Below are 17,643 nucleotides of genomic sequence, written 5' to 3'. Positions count from 1 at the left end.
ATGCTCAGAAAAGGGCCCTTCTGCTCTTGGGCTGAAAATAAACTACCAAAATCTCAGACTGGTCACACTCCAGTTTAAGGGAATTCAGTGAAGCAGATCAAAACTTGACCAGTCTGTTATGGGTGAAGTGACTTTCTATCTCTAGAGAAAGTTGGAAACTGGTCTAGGTTTCTTCACTGGTTTTGCTTTAATCACAGTTAATTTTACCACAAGAAACAAAGTGTTCTTTTTTCTCCTTAGTGTTTAATATAGTGTATAATATGAAGCGATAATGTTAGAAGATAACACTGACAACGTGGTGGTGGGCTCCTGCTGTAGGGTATAATGCCAAACTCAGGGACTTATTTGAGACACAAGAAGAGTAAAAGCCAAAGCTTTTTAAAAAAAAATTTTTTTTATTCCCTTAAAGGGAAATCATTGTTCTTACAAAACACTTTAAACTGAATTTAGAAGTTTACAGAGTCTTGCTGATGACACACCAGCTTTGAGAGAAGTCCGGGTATTGTGGGTGTCTTTGCAGGGCTGGATTTGATTAGGTGTCTGGGATAGTGCCCAGGCAGGGCCACACCGTTGTTTGTAGGGTCAGATTTTCTTGTCTTGCTCATTTTGTAACTGTTCTGACGACTCATACAAACACTATCATCCTGATAAAGAAGCAGGGCAGCACTGTTTGTGGGAACCGGTCAGCAAGAGATGCTTGCTGTCTGCTCCCAGCTTTCCCACTGGCAAGCAGGGCGTGTGTCCAAGTGTGCTGAAGGAGAGCTTTCCCAACAAGCTCCTGTGTAGGTGTTGAATAACTCCCTGGATGTGCTGATCAGGAGGGGAACACTTCTGATGAGTTGTGAATGAGTATGGGGAGCTACCCTGGCACTTGATGTTTTTTGAAAACCCACCTTTGGCTTCCCTGCATCGTACCTCAGTGTCTTTGTGTCAGAGACCAGTGCCCCATCCGTTTGTGTGATGAGTAGCAGGCAAGAAAAGATGTGGATGAGCAACTGGATGGACTCACTCAGAAGCTTTCTTTGGTTTGCTTGGGAATCAGTATAGCTTTGTAACTAGTATAGTGGGTTGTGTGATGAGATGGGAACCAGCTGCAGAGCTGTGGGTAAATCTCTGTTGTAGTTTCCCCTTGTGTGAGATAGGGAGCGTGTTCCTGCCCTTCCCCATAGAGTACATGAGATGTACAGGTGATCAGAGCTGCGTAAGACATTGGTGCTCTTATTAGGCGTTGCTTTAGGTGTCTCTAATTGCACTTTTTTGAAGAGCGGCTCGAGTAATGTTTCCAAGGGCCTGATGATAAATCAGATTTTGCTTCTAGTAAATAACCTAGCCAGGCAACTCAAACCACTACCATTTTGCATGGTACTGTGCAGCATCAAGTGAAGCCCTTGCCTGAAAATAATTCATCCTGCGAGGTTTTCAAAATGCTAGAAAGTCCTCAAGTTGCTCGATTAATAAAACAGGAAAAAAACCCCAAAAGATAAACACATTGCTTTTTGCAATATGACCTAGTCAGTTTTTCATTTCTGATGAACCATGTTCGTGGGTGCTGTGGAAACTTAAAGCTCATCGTACTGAAATCATTTGCAGGCCCCCAAAGAATTAAGACCAGGCGTTAGGTAAATAGCTAAATTATATCAAAACCAGTCCAGACTCTCTATGGGGTCATTCATGTACATACAATGCAGAGTGTTCAAACACATGGTCTGGTGCTGTTAAGAGATTTGGTTTTCTTGTATTTATCTCCTTAGGCCAAGTGTAGACTATTAAAGCTTGGATTCCCTGAGCCAATAGTAGGAATCATTTTTATTCTCAGAGACTTTGGATTAAATGGATTGGCACATGTGTTTTGTTATACAGAGTGGACCCATACTGGGTTTCAAGCACACCTCCTGCAAACTCTTTTTGTGTAGACTTCATTAATATTCTGTTAATGCAGTCAAGGCATGCAGCACTCAGATGCTTAAGCATATTGCTGACCTCAAGTATGTGAATTTCCCCTTCAGTGTTCAGTGTGTAATGGTACGCATGACTTTGTACCTGGTTGAGCCATCAGAAGTATTTTCGTTTTTTTATTAAACTGAATTAGTATGAATGCAGGGAATGGAATCTGCTTTGGGTGAGAGGGTCTGTCTCAAATTAAAATACTGATTAACAGGAGATCTTTGGGGTTGGCTAACAGCATTTAATGCAGTCACCATATGAGGTTGGTGTGTCATCTACAATATGTTTGGCACATTGATCCAATCTGGGACCTCTTCTCATTGCATCTAGCACTTACCCTGTGCAGCCTTGAACCTAAGTTGGCACCTGTAAGCTGCTCCTGCCTATGCAGCACCTGGGATCGTATTTAATGTGGTCAAGGACTACTGTTAAACCCATTAGTGTTGTCGGTTTTGTCTCTCAATAGGTTCTCAGCATGGTGATCAATGCAGCTTACAAGCCAGGGAGTGTTTTACGAGAACTGCAGCTAGTGGAAGACCCTCAGTGGAATTTCCAAGAGGAAACACTTAAAGCAAAGTAAGCCTTCAGCGTGTGCTCTTTTATTTGAGAGGCTTCAAAAATGGAACTGATGGGGGGAGGTGGGGGGGATGGAGAAAGAGAACAAAAGATTTTTTTCTATTGTGAGAGTTTTCCTTTTCTAATTATCATTTTGCTTCATTGAATTATTTGACTCATTCTATAGCAACTTAAGGAATGAAATATTCACCTGAGCGGTTCATTTCTATTGTCTTTCTCCAAGCAGCCATCCAGATTTTGATGAAAAATGCCATGTTTATTCAGTGAAGTCCTGAGTTTTATGATAAACTGTTCTTATAAGCTTGGCTATTACTGAATTAACTCGATTCCTGGCTTTCTAAATGTAGGAGTATTACTGCTTTTAATATAGAGCCTGTCACTCTAATGCAGAAAAACCTGGCAAGAACAAATGGCACAAAAAAAAGTGCAAACAAAATAGCAGGGACAGAATTTTAAGCAGGAGAGTGATTAGGACAAAATACTAACAGATCTGGGATTAAGATCAAGATTTGAGGCCTTTCTAGAAGATATGCTTCAATTCTCATCTAAACAACACTTAAGAAAACTGTATCTAGCAAATGCACAGTTTCCCTTTCCAACTGTGTAATTTACCCATTTATTTCTCCTTTATGTAATGGGCACTACACTTAGGATGTATTTCAACAACTGTTGTCTGTCTGAAAGAGGTGAGTCTCACCTAAGCTCTCTCCAGAGTCCCTCCAAAGAGCAATTCATCCTACTTCAAGACAGATGTCAACAAATAGTTCTTTGAAGACAGCTCTCTCCATTGACTAAAACTTGGTCACCTTGACTTTTTGAGTACTGAAGTTAAATGCAGTGAATCTCACCCTTTGTACTGAACTCTGTTACTCCTTTTCAAATAAAAGCAATTTTTTCGTGGTTATTTGAAATGATTGGCTGTCAAATATGGCACTGTTGATTGCTATTGTATTTGATCTTTGGCCATGCAGATATTGCAGAAGGCTCATGTGTGCTCTGGTTGAGGGAGAGAATTGAAAACCTTTTATTCTGCATACTCGGAAACTGCTTTTCTAAAGGAGGATTGCAATTAGAAATGAAAAGCTACTAGAAAATCCTGGGTTTAATTTGCTTCTTTCACCCATGTGGAAAGTCATGGTTTTGTGTTTGTTAACTGAAATTTTGTGGATGGAAATCTAAAAGTCATCCTTGCGCATGCGGATTTTCATTAAAAACAAGTCATCGTCCATGACCTGGTTTTCATTGATTCAAGGCTCCCACACCTTGTAGTAGCAAATATCAGATAATGCACTCCTACAGGTAACTAGCGGTGAAATCAAGTTGTAATGCCCCATCTTAATGTCCTATCCTGCAAAGACTTGAGCTTACAGGGAGTTTTCCTATTAGCAGTATCCAAATCAGGACTTTGTTGGGATTTCTCATTTGAGTGTGGGGATCCGCCTTGTGCAAAAGTAGCAGTATCTGGTTCTTAAGGCTGCTGCAGTCCTTATTTCTAATGGGAGACAGCCTGGAAAACGTTTAAGTGACCACCTAGTGCAGCGATGTCTTGTCCTTGATAGTCAGCTATGTCTACAGCCCAATCCACTGAGACCCCAGGCAGCTTGTTGACTCCAGGTGTGCTTATACCAGGAAGACCAACTCGGTTATGAGTACATGGGCCGCTAGAGATTGTCACTCATCCATATCGCATCCCACTTACCGTCCCTCACTGTTGCCTGATGCGCTAATCATACCATAATGAGCACTTCTATGTCTGTTAGCTTCCCCCATGACGCTTCTACTTATTCATTCCTGTGCCTCTTTCCTCCTCCCGTCTATTTAGCAGGGCAGCCAGCCTGCTGGGATACATGGCATATCCGCATAGACTGCCAGATAGACGTATATCAATGCTTTCCAGCAAGGAGGTTTTATATTTTGTGTTGGTCAGCCAGTCACAGGTTGTGTATGTGTTCCTGTATGATGGCTACCCCAGGAGGCAGCAGTCTCAGCTCAAGCAGCATATTTCAACTTTATCAAGCCACAGAATGGGTCATTACAGGCTCAGAGCTGGGACAGCATGTTTTGGATTTACTTCTAAGCATAGAAATGTATTCCCATTCAGTGTGGCGTTGTCCTCTGGCTCCTGAGGAGACAGAGCTCATGGGGCTGGACAGCATCTTGTTGCTGTAGCTATCTGGCTTCTGAGGCTGGAGCTCTATTCACAGAGCAGTGCTGGCTGGTCATACCAGCTTGCCTGCAGGTAGTTTGAGTACTTCTAAGAGCGGGTGACAAAGGGCTGACACGCCCTAAGACTTCTTGGCTACCCTAGGACTTCTTTCTTTTTTCCTTTTTTGCTTGAGTTTGCTTGAGCTGCTTCATCAAGACGCATACCAGGGTTTTAATTGCATTTGGTTGTGCAGAAGCAGAAAACAAAACATGTTCATGAAGTCAGATATGCAAATGGATGCGCAAATGGCACATGACACGTTACATGAGGTATGACAGTCACTTGTGCTCCAGACCCATAACAAGAAAACGCCTGTCTACACTGACTTCCAGCCGCACCGGCTCCCAGTGGTGTCTTGCTGCTAATGATGACAGCTCTACAGCCAGCTGGAGCGTCTGTGCTGTAATGTGACATGTCGTGTCACCGCCTTCCTTCTGATGTAAACTGACAACTCCTTGGATCTTGACAATGTTGTTGTTTGTTTGTGGCGATGGCTGCAATAGGGTAGAGCAAAGGGGAGGGAGGAGGATGGTGAAGAGAAGGCTGTTTTTCCCACTGGCCCAAATGCCAAATCATGCACTGCCAGGAAGGCATTATCTCAGACCTAGGGCAACCTGCATTTAGTTTACTCTGCTGTCGTGAGTGACCAGCACAGAATCAATTACACTAGCTTTGCAAAGAAGATAAACAATTTAGATTGTCCAAAGAGATGTGTCTGCAATGCGTGATGGCAGTCGCTTCCCATCAGCGCTGCTGGCTCTCTGTGAAAATAGTCAAACTTGATTTACTAGTGATGATGAGTTAGAACTGTCAGGCCAGATACCCTGAATTCCCATGAGGGCCAGCCGAAGCTGTTGGGCATTCAACCCTTACAGTTTCGATGTTTTTAAGTTCAGTGCCTACATCTAGATTTGGCTTCCCAATTTTACATAAAATGTTTGAGGGACTTTATGCTTTTTAAGGGCTTTCATTCCTAAGGGTTGTAAGTGGGGCTGTTTGGACTTACCCGTTTTTGCAGGACTTTGGACATAAACACTACCAGTGTGTGCAGAGAGTTATCTCCTGGGTTTTGTATGAAGCCCAATTAATTAAAATAAGAAAGATGAGTATTCCTGGACTCCTTAATTAAATGAAATTTTGAGATCTGCACAAATCCAGTAGCTGAACTCTAGGAATATTTACCCCCCATGACAGACACTATTGCTTATTTATGAATCTGCATTTCAAAGAAAGTCTTTTCACTGGGATGCTTTAGAAGACTGTGTTTCACTTGTGATAGATGATGCTGAGGTGTTCGAAGTCTTCTTTGCCTCAGCCTTTGCTAGCAAGGGTTGCTCTCAGGTTTCCCAGGTCCCTGTAAGTGCTTGAGGGAATGAAGTGTTACCCACAGTAGATGGAAAAGAAGCTAGAGACACTATAAGCAAACTGGATATGCACAAGTGGGTGGAACCAGATGGGATGCAGCCAACTCTGCCTGAGGGCATGGCCAATGTCATTGCGAGGCCACTCTGTCATGTTTGAAAGTTGATGATGATCAGGGAAGTTTCCTAATGTCTGTAAAAGGCAAATGTCACACCCCTTCTCAAGAAGGGCAAGAAGGAGAATCCAAGTAACTACAGGCTATCAGCCTAACATTCCTGGGAAGGTTAATAGGCAGATCTTTGTGGAAGCCATTTCCAAGAACGTGCAGGACCAACAAGTGACTGGCAAGAACCAGCATGGATTTACAAAGGGCAAGTTGTGCCTGATACGATAACTGGTTTGATGGTTGAGGGAAAAGCAGTGGAAGTTATTTATGTTGATTTTAGCAAGACATTCAACACAGTCTCCCATAGCGTCCTTATAGCAAAGCTGTGGAGATGTGGATTGGATGTATGTGTGATGAGTGGAAGGCTGGCTGGACAAGTGACTGGAAAGAAAACCCCAAAGGGTTGCGATCAATGATATGAAGTCCAAGTGGCAGCCAGTTATTAACGGTGCTCCTTAAAGGTCAGTACAAAGCTACAGCTCATATCATCTGGTTAGTCTTCCACATCAGCTCTGCCACATACTTCTTGAGGCACTGCAAGGGTGAATTAGTGTGATCAGGTGGCCTTCTGTGCCAGATATTGGAGATAGAAGTCATTAGCACCAGTGGAATAACTTAAACTCTTTCCTTCCATAACCAGGAGGAGAATTAACAAAACTTGTCCTTACAACCAGAACAATTCCAGGCCCCTTTCTGAATCCTGTCTTCAAGAGTACAAAAAATCACTGGATGATTAAACAGCTTTGGAGGAGAGTAACTACTACATTTTTATTGATTTTACTTAGACTAGGATTATTTGCAAAATCCTTGGTATTCAAGATACACTGAATAGCTCCAAGGGTATTAGGGTTTTGATGAAAACTTTAGGGTTTTCTGTCATTGGCAGTTGGAATGGCCCATACAGGCAGAGTCTGATTCAAACATGGTGAAGTGGATGTTAGACAATTTCTGCTGCCGTACTGGTAAGTTGCTTCTGGTAGATCCAATGCAGAGAGACTTTGGTTGTATGCTGTGAGTAGCTAGTGTTTCCTGGAGATTTCTCATGTTTGGCAGACTTTAAGCTAGTAAGACAAATTGGAAAATTCTTGCCAAAGAATAGATAAAGGTATTTGGTCCCCCAAAAGGAAATTGAGGCTTTTAGCCACTGAGTTGTTCAAAATAGTCTCAAGGATTGTCAGAACTGTGGGCTATATCCTTATGATGAGACTTCTGAAAATGAGGGTAGTCTCCATGCTCTTGCTGTTCGAAGTGTTTTCAGCACAAGGCTTTTCATGTCATCACACAACAGTCCCCAGCTGGAGCTCCTAGAAGACATTTTGTTCTCATGAACCTCTGATCTATTTTATCACCAAAGGAAGCTTCAACAGAAGAATGATATTGCCAGCAAAGTGCTATTAGCTTAATATTGTTGCTCATGGATCAGCAAAGATGCTGAGTATATTTTTCTGGAAGTAGTTTCAGCCATAAGGGTTTCTCCATTTTTTAGGATCTGAGGGGAGAGGAAAGGGAGAGTTCTTTGGCGGTAGCTGAAAAATCTTTTTTAAAAGAACAGTGATTTCTAGGAAAACTGAAAGTGTTATCCTTGACACCACTGTTTTCCAAGTCTCCAGTGCTGCCATGCCTAACATGCAGGTTACTTACTGCTTAAAAGTGGTTGGGAAGATAGGAGTCCTAGTATGAAAACATCAATAGGAATATCAGTAGTTGCTAATTTTTTGAGTGATGCTAGTGGAAAAGGGTTTTTTGATTATATCCAAAGGAGCTCTTTTCACATGGCTGTCCTAGAACAGCTCACGATTACATTTGGTGGTGTTTGTGTTAAAAATCTTTAGTGTGTGAGGAATATGGAAAATATTAGTAGAAACCGGTTTATAGTTGAAAGAGGTGCTGCCAAGGCCAAAATAATGTAAAAAATATTACTACAGCCAGTACTAACACCTTGGGTTATTGAGACTGATTGCTGCAGTCATGTTGATCTCCATTTTGCCATCCATTCTGTTAATTACTGTGTGTATTGCATTCAAACCAGACTGTGAAATCAGTCACTTGTTGATTTTCCTGGTTTCGTCTTTTTGTTTCACCAGGCACTTTAGTAAAATGAGTCCTTTCTGGGCAGCCACACACAATAGGAAGCACACAGTTAGAAGAAGTCAGCCATCCTTGAATAATACCCATCAGGCTGCTTTCTTAGCTTATAAGAAAGCAGATCAAGAAGCAATTTGATTACAGTGCTTTTGCAGGGAAACAAAACCAGATGCAGTCTTTTCATCCTAGCGGTGAAAGTCAGAACAAGGACAAATAACTGTAAGTTAAATCCAGACACATCCAGACATAAAATGAGGCATAGGCTCATGAGGCATAGGTACAGGTGCTCCCGCTGCCAAGATTCTTCCAGTGTGGACACCCTCGAGGGGAGGCTGGTGCTTTTCTGGAAGTGATGCTTTAGTCCAACCAAAGTTGTTGGGGTTCAGGTGAAGGCAACACAATGAAACTCTGCAGCCTCTGTCCCAGGAGGCAGACTTACTGGCCTAATGATCTAGGCCATCATTAAACTTAATGGCTCCTGGAGAAGTAATAAGGGCAAGAGTCTTTTCAAACACATTGAAAAGAAATAGAAAACGTGTATAAGTAGATACATTTAAATGCCTGTGGAATTTGTTCTTCTGACATTAGGTATTGCCAAACCCCCTTTAGCAAGCCTGCCTGTGCAGCTACTTCGTAGGGAGGCTGGGGTAACAGTGCCCTGTATCTGGAAGGAACACTTTTTCCATTTTACGTCATCTGTCCAGGTCTGTTGGGGTGCATGAAGATTGGCTAATTAAGTCATTCATTCATTCATTCATAAGGATGAATGAATCCAGGATTGTCTGGATTGTCTGGTCGGGCACCAAATGGCGTATCAGAGCCTGGTGCCTTGCAGAAATGCTCATTTAGGTTCTGGAAGAGTTTTGTGTTGAGGTGATAGTTTAGATCAAGTCTTCTGAGACATTGTAACTGGGTTGTTCTCAGACCCAAGTTTCATTTGGGTACCCCTCTATAACACTTCATGTGCCACAGTTTCAAACCCTTTTCCCATACCCCAGTGTTTCCAGAAAGAGCTTTTGGGATGGAGAGCAGCAAAAGGTGGTTTCTCAGTTGCTTTGTGCAACTCGGTAAAACCTTCAGAGAGGGAATAGGGTCCGGACACGTGCTGCGTATTTTATTAACTCTCCGGCCACATCTCCTTTGTTTCACCTTCTCCTCCTCTTCCTCTTCCATATCTGACTATCAGCAGCTGATTCCCTGCTAGGGAACTGTGCATCGCAAATTATTTGTCTCATTTTTCCTCATGACTGTATCTTTGTCTTTCATTGCCTCCCATCCAATAATCTTTCTTTCACTGTCTCTCCCTCTCTCTTTGTGTTACTTTTCTCTCCTCTAAGCATATTTATAATGCCTTAGCACCAGGCACTCTCATGATTGTCTCTTGTGTTGCATTCCTCAGGATGCATAAAAGATGTTTTAAAAACCTTATCTCGCTGTTTACAATAGCCTGGTGCTGCTGTTTAATAAATTATGGGGATAATTGGTTTTTCAGAGTTCACATCTACAATGTATTACAGCAGGGATGTAACTGTATCTTTCTTAGCCATTTATCGCTTAGAAACACTTCATATAAAACAGTGAAATAAATGTTTTAGTAGCACGTGGATAACAAATTTAAGACAAAACTTTCATTGCAAATTTCTGCTCTAAGCATTCCCTGTAGGAATCAGTTTTTAAGGCCTGTTGCTGCCCCATTAAACTCAAGAGACTCCTGATTGGTTCCTCAGGTTTTGTATTGCCCACATCTCATAGCAGTGAAGTCATCTGGTCCCTGTATGGCAGGCAGTACAGTTTCACTCAAATACTTCTACACAGTGTGTGTATCCCAGTAACCACAGCTGGCACAACAAAACTGTGGGCTTCTTGTGAGCTGGAATGTGATGTGAGAGCTGCCTTGAGAAAGATTGCAATGGAGAAGACCAAAGGTGTGCTGGGGGCTTATAGAAACAATTTCCAGTGCAGCCCACGTACAGGGTGGTGACCAAAAAGCTCTGCAAGGCATATAATCTTCTCATGGCAGATCAATACATGAGGAGAGACTGTATCCCTCTCCCCCAAACTTTGCATCAGTTCATAGTATGGACATGCTGTCCTGTGTAGTATCCTCACCAAGACTACTGTGATTATTTTTTCCATCTCTTGCTGTATCTACAGATATACCCAGTCTGCACATGCATTCCTCCCCAATCATGTCCACACCTCAGCTTCCAAGATAGTTCCACTGTGTCTTTCATTCCTCAAGTCCATCTGAAATGGAGCCAATAAAACAAGTAGACATATTCTGCCTGCCTTCCCAAGAGAGACGCTCTTCCAAAAGTCATTAGGGAAGGTATCTCCACAACAGAGGAGAGTCTGGTCTGTAGCATCGAAGGACATTGCTTGGTTGGTGACATGGGGTCTTGTTGTACTCTTTTCTAGATACAGAGGGAAGACATACAGGGCAACTGTTAAGATTGTGCGAACGTCGGATCAGGTAGCGGATTTCTGCAGAAGAGTCTGTGCAAAGTTGGAGTGCTGCCCCAACTTGTTCAGTCCTGTTCTGGTCGCCGAAGTCTGCCCAGAGAACTGCTCCATTCATACCAAAACCAAGTACAGTGAGTATTGGCCAAAATGCTTCTTGTTGCTAGCTGGGAATCAGAGCAGTGGGAGACTGTGCATGAGCTAACGATGAAGAACAGGAGTTGTGTAATATATTAATATTGGGTTGGAGTCAGCTCATCTAAGAGCCGTTATTTAATCCTGACCAGGCCACCATAGGCCCCCTTAGTATTCTGTACAGAGAAACAGGCATCTCCAGAAAATGGTCCATCTCACTCCATCCTAATGTATCTGTTTGACAGTCATTACTCTTCGGAAGTCTTGACTTTTCTTCATATGTAAAGTTAATATAAGGAGCACATAAAAGGAACCTGCAGTGGCCAGCTGAGATTTAAACTGCTACATCTGAGACACTTTCATTAGGTGAGATGAACCCTGTCCTACTCGGTGAAGAGTTTCTGGCATACGCACCAGCACAGGCCAGTAACACAGTGCCAAGGTGCTAGAAGGAGTTTGGTAGCATGGGCTCTCTCTGCTCAGGGTGTTTAATATTTAAACATGTTCCTACCTATTCAGGAAGGCTGAAGTTAGGCGTGTTAGGCACGTGTTCAACACTTTTTGTTGTCAATGCTACTGATATTATTGGCTCTTAAACACGTCGGGAAAGTGGAAGTGAGTGCTGTCCTCCTTCCACAAAAGTTGCAAGAAACCAATACGATTGACTTAAACTAAGTAGTTTTTGTTTGGTGCCAGAGTAGAAGGAGAAATAGGCTCAGGGAGAAATTCAGATCACCGACTATGGTTTTCTGTAGAAGTCTACACCTGAGCTAGACTCCTAGCTCCCACTGGTAGCAAATGGAGAGCTGGAGCAGTACAGCTAGGGGAGCTCCAGCTGAGATTGTCTCATCTCAAAACTGATGGCTGTATGTGGCTGGATGAGTTGTCCCTCAAAACTCCATTGATTTGATGAAAAGCTCAGTTAAGTTACAAACTTTGACTTGGGTGCCAAGTGCTGTTTTAGATGTCCCAGGATACCCTACCTGGTGAAGGGCAGAGCGTCTGTCAGCCCCAGAGGATGCTGTTGAGCATGGCAAAAGGCACCTGACCCAAGCCCCTAATGTAAGGTCAGAGGACTCTCACATCCTTAATTTCAGCTTGGGCCAAGAAATATTTGAAGGTAATAAAAACCCATTCCTTCGTGCATTGAACAAACATACATAATTCAAGATAGCTGGCCCTCTCCACTCTCTGCTGAAAACACTGAAGCAACTGAAAGTATATCTAAGACTGGTAGCTCATGCAGAAAGGCATTAGATCAAATCTGAAACATGCTGGCCTCTCTCCTTCCAAATCACTGCTTGGCTTTGTTGAAGCTTTGCCTAAGTACATACTGTAGGGTTAAATTCTGAACTCCTCACTCATCGCCAATAAATGTGTATACATGAGAGCTGTAACATTCTGCGCTAGTCCAAGATGACATCTTATATTTATACTGGACTTTTTTTCCAAATCAAGGTATTCTAAAATTTCTTGTAAAAGTACACCTAGAGTGCAGTACTGAATCAGTAGCAAGAAGCAAGCCAAAGTTCCCTTCTCTTGGTGGTTAAAGTTTTTAATGGATATTTTGTTTCATTCCTCCAGCTTATTATTATGGGAAAAGGAAAAAAATAATTAAGCCACCAATTGGGGAAAATAACAACATGAAAAGTGGACACGTCAAGCCAGCCAGACGCAGAAAAAGGCGGAAATCCATCTTTGTGCAGAAGAAAAGGAGGTCATCAGCTGTTGATTTGAATGTCGCAGGCTCTGCAGAGGTGTGTGTTGCACTGGGATAAATCAGCAAAAGCCCCCTGGTGCTTTTTTATCTCCCCATCTGAATCTTCCTTTTGAGGGACTTCTCAGCAAACCCCAGCACTTCCATCTTCCATTTTGAATTCCTCCTTGCTACTCTGTTCTTCTAAGATCAGACTGATTTTATTGGCACACTTTGGGGACTTTGACCCTTGTCCATTCTAGAATCAGCAAATAGTTTTTGCTTCTACCTTTGTAATGCTGACTAGCTAACGTGCTGTCTAATATTATATCTTTGTTTACTATTTCTTCGTTATAAGCCTGTAGGCAGGCAGATGAGCCTGTTACATGCTTTTTGCAGCATCTAGCAGAGTGAAAGAGGACTGTGATCCATCTCTAAGATCTCTAAATACTATAATAAATAATAATAACTCTCAGGCCATTATGTTTTCAGGGGCTTTTATTTTTTCATTAACCATTTGTAATATTTTTGGTTCACAGTATCAAACAGTAGAAGTGCTAGAAGCTTTAGAAAATAGCTAAAGCTTCTAGCACTTCTACTGTTTGATATTGTGAACCAAAAATATACAAATTATTAATGAGGCATTTGCTTATTTCGCAAGTGGTGTGTGCCCCAAATATATGGGTTTTGAGGCCTCAGTCTTTCCAGTATGCTCCATGGTATGATGGGATCCCAGCTTCAGCAATGATTCATGTCCAAATACAATCTGGAGCAGACTTAGTTCCGTATGGACTGTTCCCAGGAGGTTTTGCCGTGACAGTGATGACAAAGTTCATGCGTGGTTTCCCTTCCTCAGCTGAGTGCCAGTGATTGCTGCTTTGTGCAATGTAAAATAAAACCGATTTACTTAAATCCCCTCTACTTCAGCTGGAGGGTGATATTTTGGGCAGCTTTCAGTTGATTGCTTGCATCTTCATGACTTGTTCCTCACTAAGGTGTAGTTCTGCTTCATTTCCTTAGATTATACTCATTTCAGAGGAATTTAAACTGAAACTCATGTTAAGCCTAAATCAACCATTAGCCAAGTTTTTTGACCTTTCAACCAATATAACTAACTTTGCCTAAAATTGCTCTTTCACTCAAGAACTGAGCATATGGCTTGGATGCATGCTCACACTTTGATTAGAGCTAAGCTTTCGAAGCCATTTGGGACACTTATGTATATATAAAGTTCAACATACACAGTTTCCATCAGCTCGTGTGTGCTTGCAAGCTCTGTGTGACAGAAATAACAAGAATCTGGTATAATATCCTTTAAATGGAAATTTGTGCTTCACTTTCAACAGTTAGGTGTTCAGCTGAAATCAGGGAAATCTGGGTGAAATTGTCTGTCCTGGGTTTTACAGAAATGTTAGCTAAGAAATCAAGTGCAAATATGCACTTGTACATCTAGATATTTTTAAAAGGCACCAAAATTTCCTTCCTTTCAATACCAGTGACACCCATGACAATTTGAGGCAAGGTGAAGGTTTAAATTCAAGCCTATTTCTGATTTTATTTCATCTCAAGCAAGCTGAGTTTCATTTTATTCATTCAGTATTTTCCATTTCCATTTCCCCTTCTCACGCACATCTGCAGAAGGTTTGAGATGCAAGCCCAACAGAGGAACGTTTCATGCCGGATGAGTTATTGCCATTGACCTTTTGTAAGAAGCAGAAAAAGGATTTGTCCACTGTGTATTTTTTTCTTCTACATTTTGTAACAAATCTAAATTGAGGGCTAATCTACTTAGGACTGTAATGAAAATGAGATAATTCGGTTAAAATAAATGTTACCCTGGACCGCCATGGGCACGGGCATGCAGTTTGACCCAGTGCCTTTTGATTTGCTACTATATTAATCTCTAAGCCTGGATGCTGTCTCTCTGATGGTCCTTGTGCAGGAGAGCGAGGATGACGAGCCAGATGTGATGGAGGACGAGACGGGAAGCGAGGAAACCAGCTCAGAGCTCCGTGATGACCAGACGGATACCTCCTCTGCCGAGGTCCCTTCGGCCAGGCCCCGGCGAGCGGTCACCTTACGGAGCAGCACTGAGTCGGACAGACCTCCTCCCACAGAGAGAGCCCGGCGGAGCCGGAGACCGCAGCCCCACTCCTGCGGTGAGGCAGAGAAATGCGCGCAAGTCAAGGAAGTGAGTATGCCCATAGGCTTTCACTCCCAATTAATAGCAATATTCTTCCTAAATTAACCTTCAGTGCCAAGCCTTCCTCATCTGAGGAGGGCACCCCTGTCCTGGTTCTCCACACAAGGTAGTTTTCTTTATGAGAGCTTTTGTTTTTTTGCAGGAAATTAAGCAAGAAGAGGAAGAGAAGCTCATCCTGGACAGTAATCCATTGGAGTGGACCGTGACTGATGTCGTGAGGTTTATTAAACTGACCGACTGTGCACCCCTTGCCAAAATATTTCAGGAGCAGGTAGAGGTCTTCATGTAACTCTTTTCTTTGTGTCTGTGGTGCTTATTCACATCACAAAAAAAGAGTGGCACATACCACCTTGCTAGCTGGGCAGTGAGCTTTGACAAAGGGATTATGATCAGACTTTAGATCCCCTCAGACCAAGCTATAGCACAAATTTTGGCAAGGCATGGAAACCCTTGGAAACTTGAGTCGGAGCCGTGCTGTATCTTCAGAGAGACCAGAAACACCCCAGCTGGAGTACTTGTGAAAAGCAGGAGGTTTAGGCCTTTCTTGTTCGTGCCAAGGTCCACAGCGCCATCCTGGTGTCACCACCTCAGTGTACCAACAGGTAGTGGTTATTTGGTACCTACCAAGCTGTCTCTTCTGGCCCCATGGGTTCCACCCTGCTTTAAAATATCAGCCAGGGAAGCAGAAAACTGCTGCTTGAAACCACAACTGGCTGCCTGAGTTTTGACACCAACACCTAGATGCAAGTATGTAGACACCTACTTCCCATCTTCATCTCTCAGAAGATCTGGCAGTCAGGCCCTTGGATGACCTAATTTTAGGAGATGCCAAACATCTCCCCATTAAGCACATAGGTTTGCAGGAGCAGAAGCCAATGCTCTTCATCTCAAGTCAGTGTGAACGTGTAAAATTTATATAGAAACACGCATTCCTTGGCTAATGAGTAACAGCCACTGCTGAAGGTAAAGGGCAGTGCTAAGAAATGATAGTTAAAAAGAAGCAAGTGTAGTTAATTAGGCCACAGCCAATGGCAGTCAGTGGTATGGCCAACTGCACAATTGAACTATCTCTGATTCTTCACCACGAATAACTCTGTACGTGACTACAGCTGCTTTGACTGGGAGAAGTTGAAGTACAAGTCTAGAGCAAGGCCGAAGCACTCCATAGCAAGATGCTGTAGACACTGCGTCGCAGCATGCTCTGATCATTTGTTAATCAGCCTGGAATAACACCAGGGCTTGAAAGCCAACTCCATCTCTCCTTTGCCAAAGAGTTTTATGGGGACTTTAATCAAACACAGATGACTGGAGCTTTTCCTTGTGATTTGCAAGGAAGCTCTGATGCAGTGGGCCATGCCATCAAGCTTCAGTGGAGGAATATCCTGAACAGTGCCCACGTGGACAGTCCTGATCAAAGCAGTGCTTAAGGTGTCCAAATCCTCGTGTTTAATGCTACCTAATCAGGGCTGTCCTGGGGAGTTTTTGCTGCCTGTGAATTACAGTGCTCTTTCTGCACTTAGACTCTGATCCTCCTTAAGGGGTAAAAAGCAGTTTTGTAGTCTGCTCGTCTGCTTCTCAGTCCATTAAAGAATAAAGAGGACTTGAGCTCAATTAAGAGGAGGATCATAAAGCCAACAGAAATGCCTAATAAAATGGCTTTTGTCTGGGGTGCTAGTTGATGGAGTTTGGTGCATAGATATGCCTGAGGGAAGGATGTGACCTCCCAAGGTCCCTTCCAGCCTATACCATTCTGTGACTCTGGGACATGAGAGATTGCAAGGGCTCTATGTGGTCCAGACCCATCTGTCTTGGTTGTTCAGCAACTGGAGGGGAACAAGGCAGGTCCTGGGTGGACCAGGGGACACGGCATGGAGCAAGGCAGACATAAACCTGTGCTGAGCAAATCATGGGCCAAAAGAGGTGGGGGAAAGATCTGACTTGGCAGTGGGACCGGCTTCAGTTTCTCCATTCAGCTCCTTCCTGTGTCTCCTGGTGCACTCTCTCCAGCCTCCCCCTTGCCTCAGTTCCTCAGTCATAAAATGGGACTAATCACATCTCTGTGGACCCTGCAGAGTTTCTGTAGAAGGTGATCCAACATTTCAGCAGCTGGAAGGCTTTTCCCAAAGTGGGGGCAAGGTGAGAGTCTACAAAGACACACTAGGCAACTTCTGAAAAAACATGAGGTATTGCAGTGAAAGGAGATGGGCAGCATCAAAGTGGGAGAAAAGGGCAGAGGACAAAACTGCCTTTAATTTTGGGGGCAAACTTCCCTTCTTCCTTCTCCAGACCTGGTTATGCTTTCCGCCCTCCAGAATCCAGAAATAAAACCATTTTCCTTGTCTTTTGCTTCCCCAGGACATCGATGGCCAAGCCCTTCTCTTGCTGACACTGCCCACAGTGCAAGAATGTATGGAGCTGAAGCTTGGTCCAGCCATCAAACTGTGTCACCAGATCGAGCGAGTAAAAGTTGCTTTCTATGCACAATACGCCAACTGACTGCACTTCTCCATTTCTTTCTGTTCTCCTTCTTGTTCCCTCTCTTTTTTAACATTTCAATTTGTTCAAGGGGTTTTTTCCCCCTATCCGTTTCTTTTCCAAGAACACGTGGAATTGGAAGCACTGGGAATTAATGTGTAGGGAAGGAAAAAAAAAAAAACCACAAGAAAAAACTAACAACAAATTGAACTAATTTTTCTGTACTTGTAAAGCACACCGAAAGACTGCTGGCATCTCTCCTCATGAGCCTCGCCAACCTGTTACGCTGTGGTGCAAGGCCAGCACGGATCAGATGTTTTGTCATTTGTTAAAAC

The 17,643-nt window shown here is 43.1% G+C and overlaps 1 protein-coding gene across 1 annotated transcript in view; it reads left to right on the top strand.

Annotated features, from left to right (window-relative positions):
* Window positions 1-17,329, top strand: part of SFMBT2 (Scm like with four mbt domains 2) — a 102,857-nt gene extending 85,528 nt beyond the window's left edge. Inside the window, exons 15-20 of the mRNA XM_075720882.1 lie at window positions 2,411-2,520; window positions 10,758-10,933; window positions 12,519-12,691; window positions 14,573-14,821; window positions 14,976-15,104; window positions 17,189-17,329. Coding sequence (XP_075576997.1) covers window positions 2,411-2,520; window positions 10,758-10,933; window positions 12,519-12,691; window positions 14,573-14,821; window positions 14,976-15,104; window positions 17,189-17,329 — 978 coding nt within the window. The remainder of the gene's footprint in view (window positions 1-2,410; window positions 2,521-10,757; window positions 10,934-12,518; window positions 12,692-14,572; window positions 14,822-14,975; window positions 15,105-17,188) is intronic.
* The last annotated feature ends 314 nt before the right edge of the window (window positions 17,330-17,643 follow it).

Source organism: Pelecanus crispus, chromosome 1 (assembly GCF_030463565.1).
Source record: "Pelecanus crispus isolate bPelCri1 chromosome 1, bPelCri1.pri, whole genome shotgun sequence".
NCBI lineage: Eukaryota > Metazoa > Chordata > Aves > Pelecaniformes > Pelecanidae > Pelecanus > Pelecanus crispus.
Note: the sequence above shows the minus strand (reverse complement) of the source record. Positions and strands in the feature narration are given on the sequence as shown.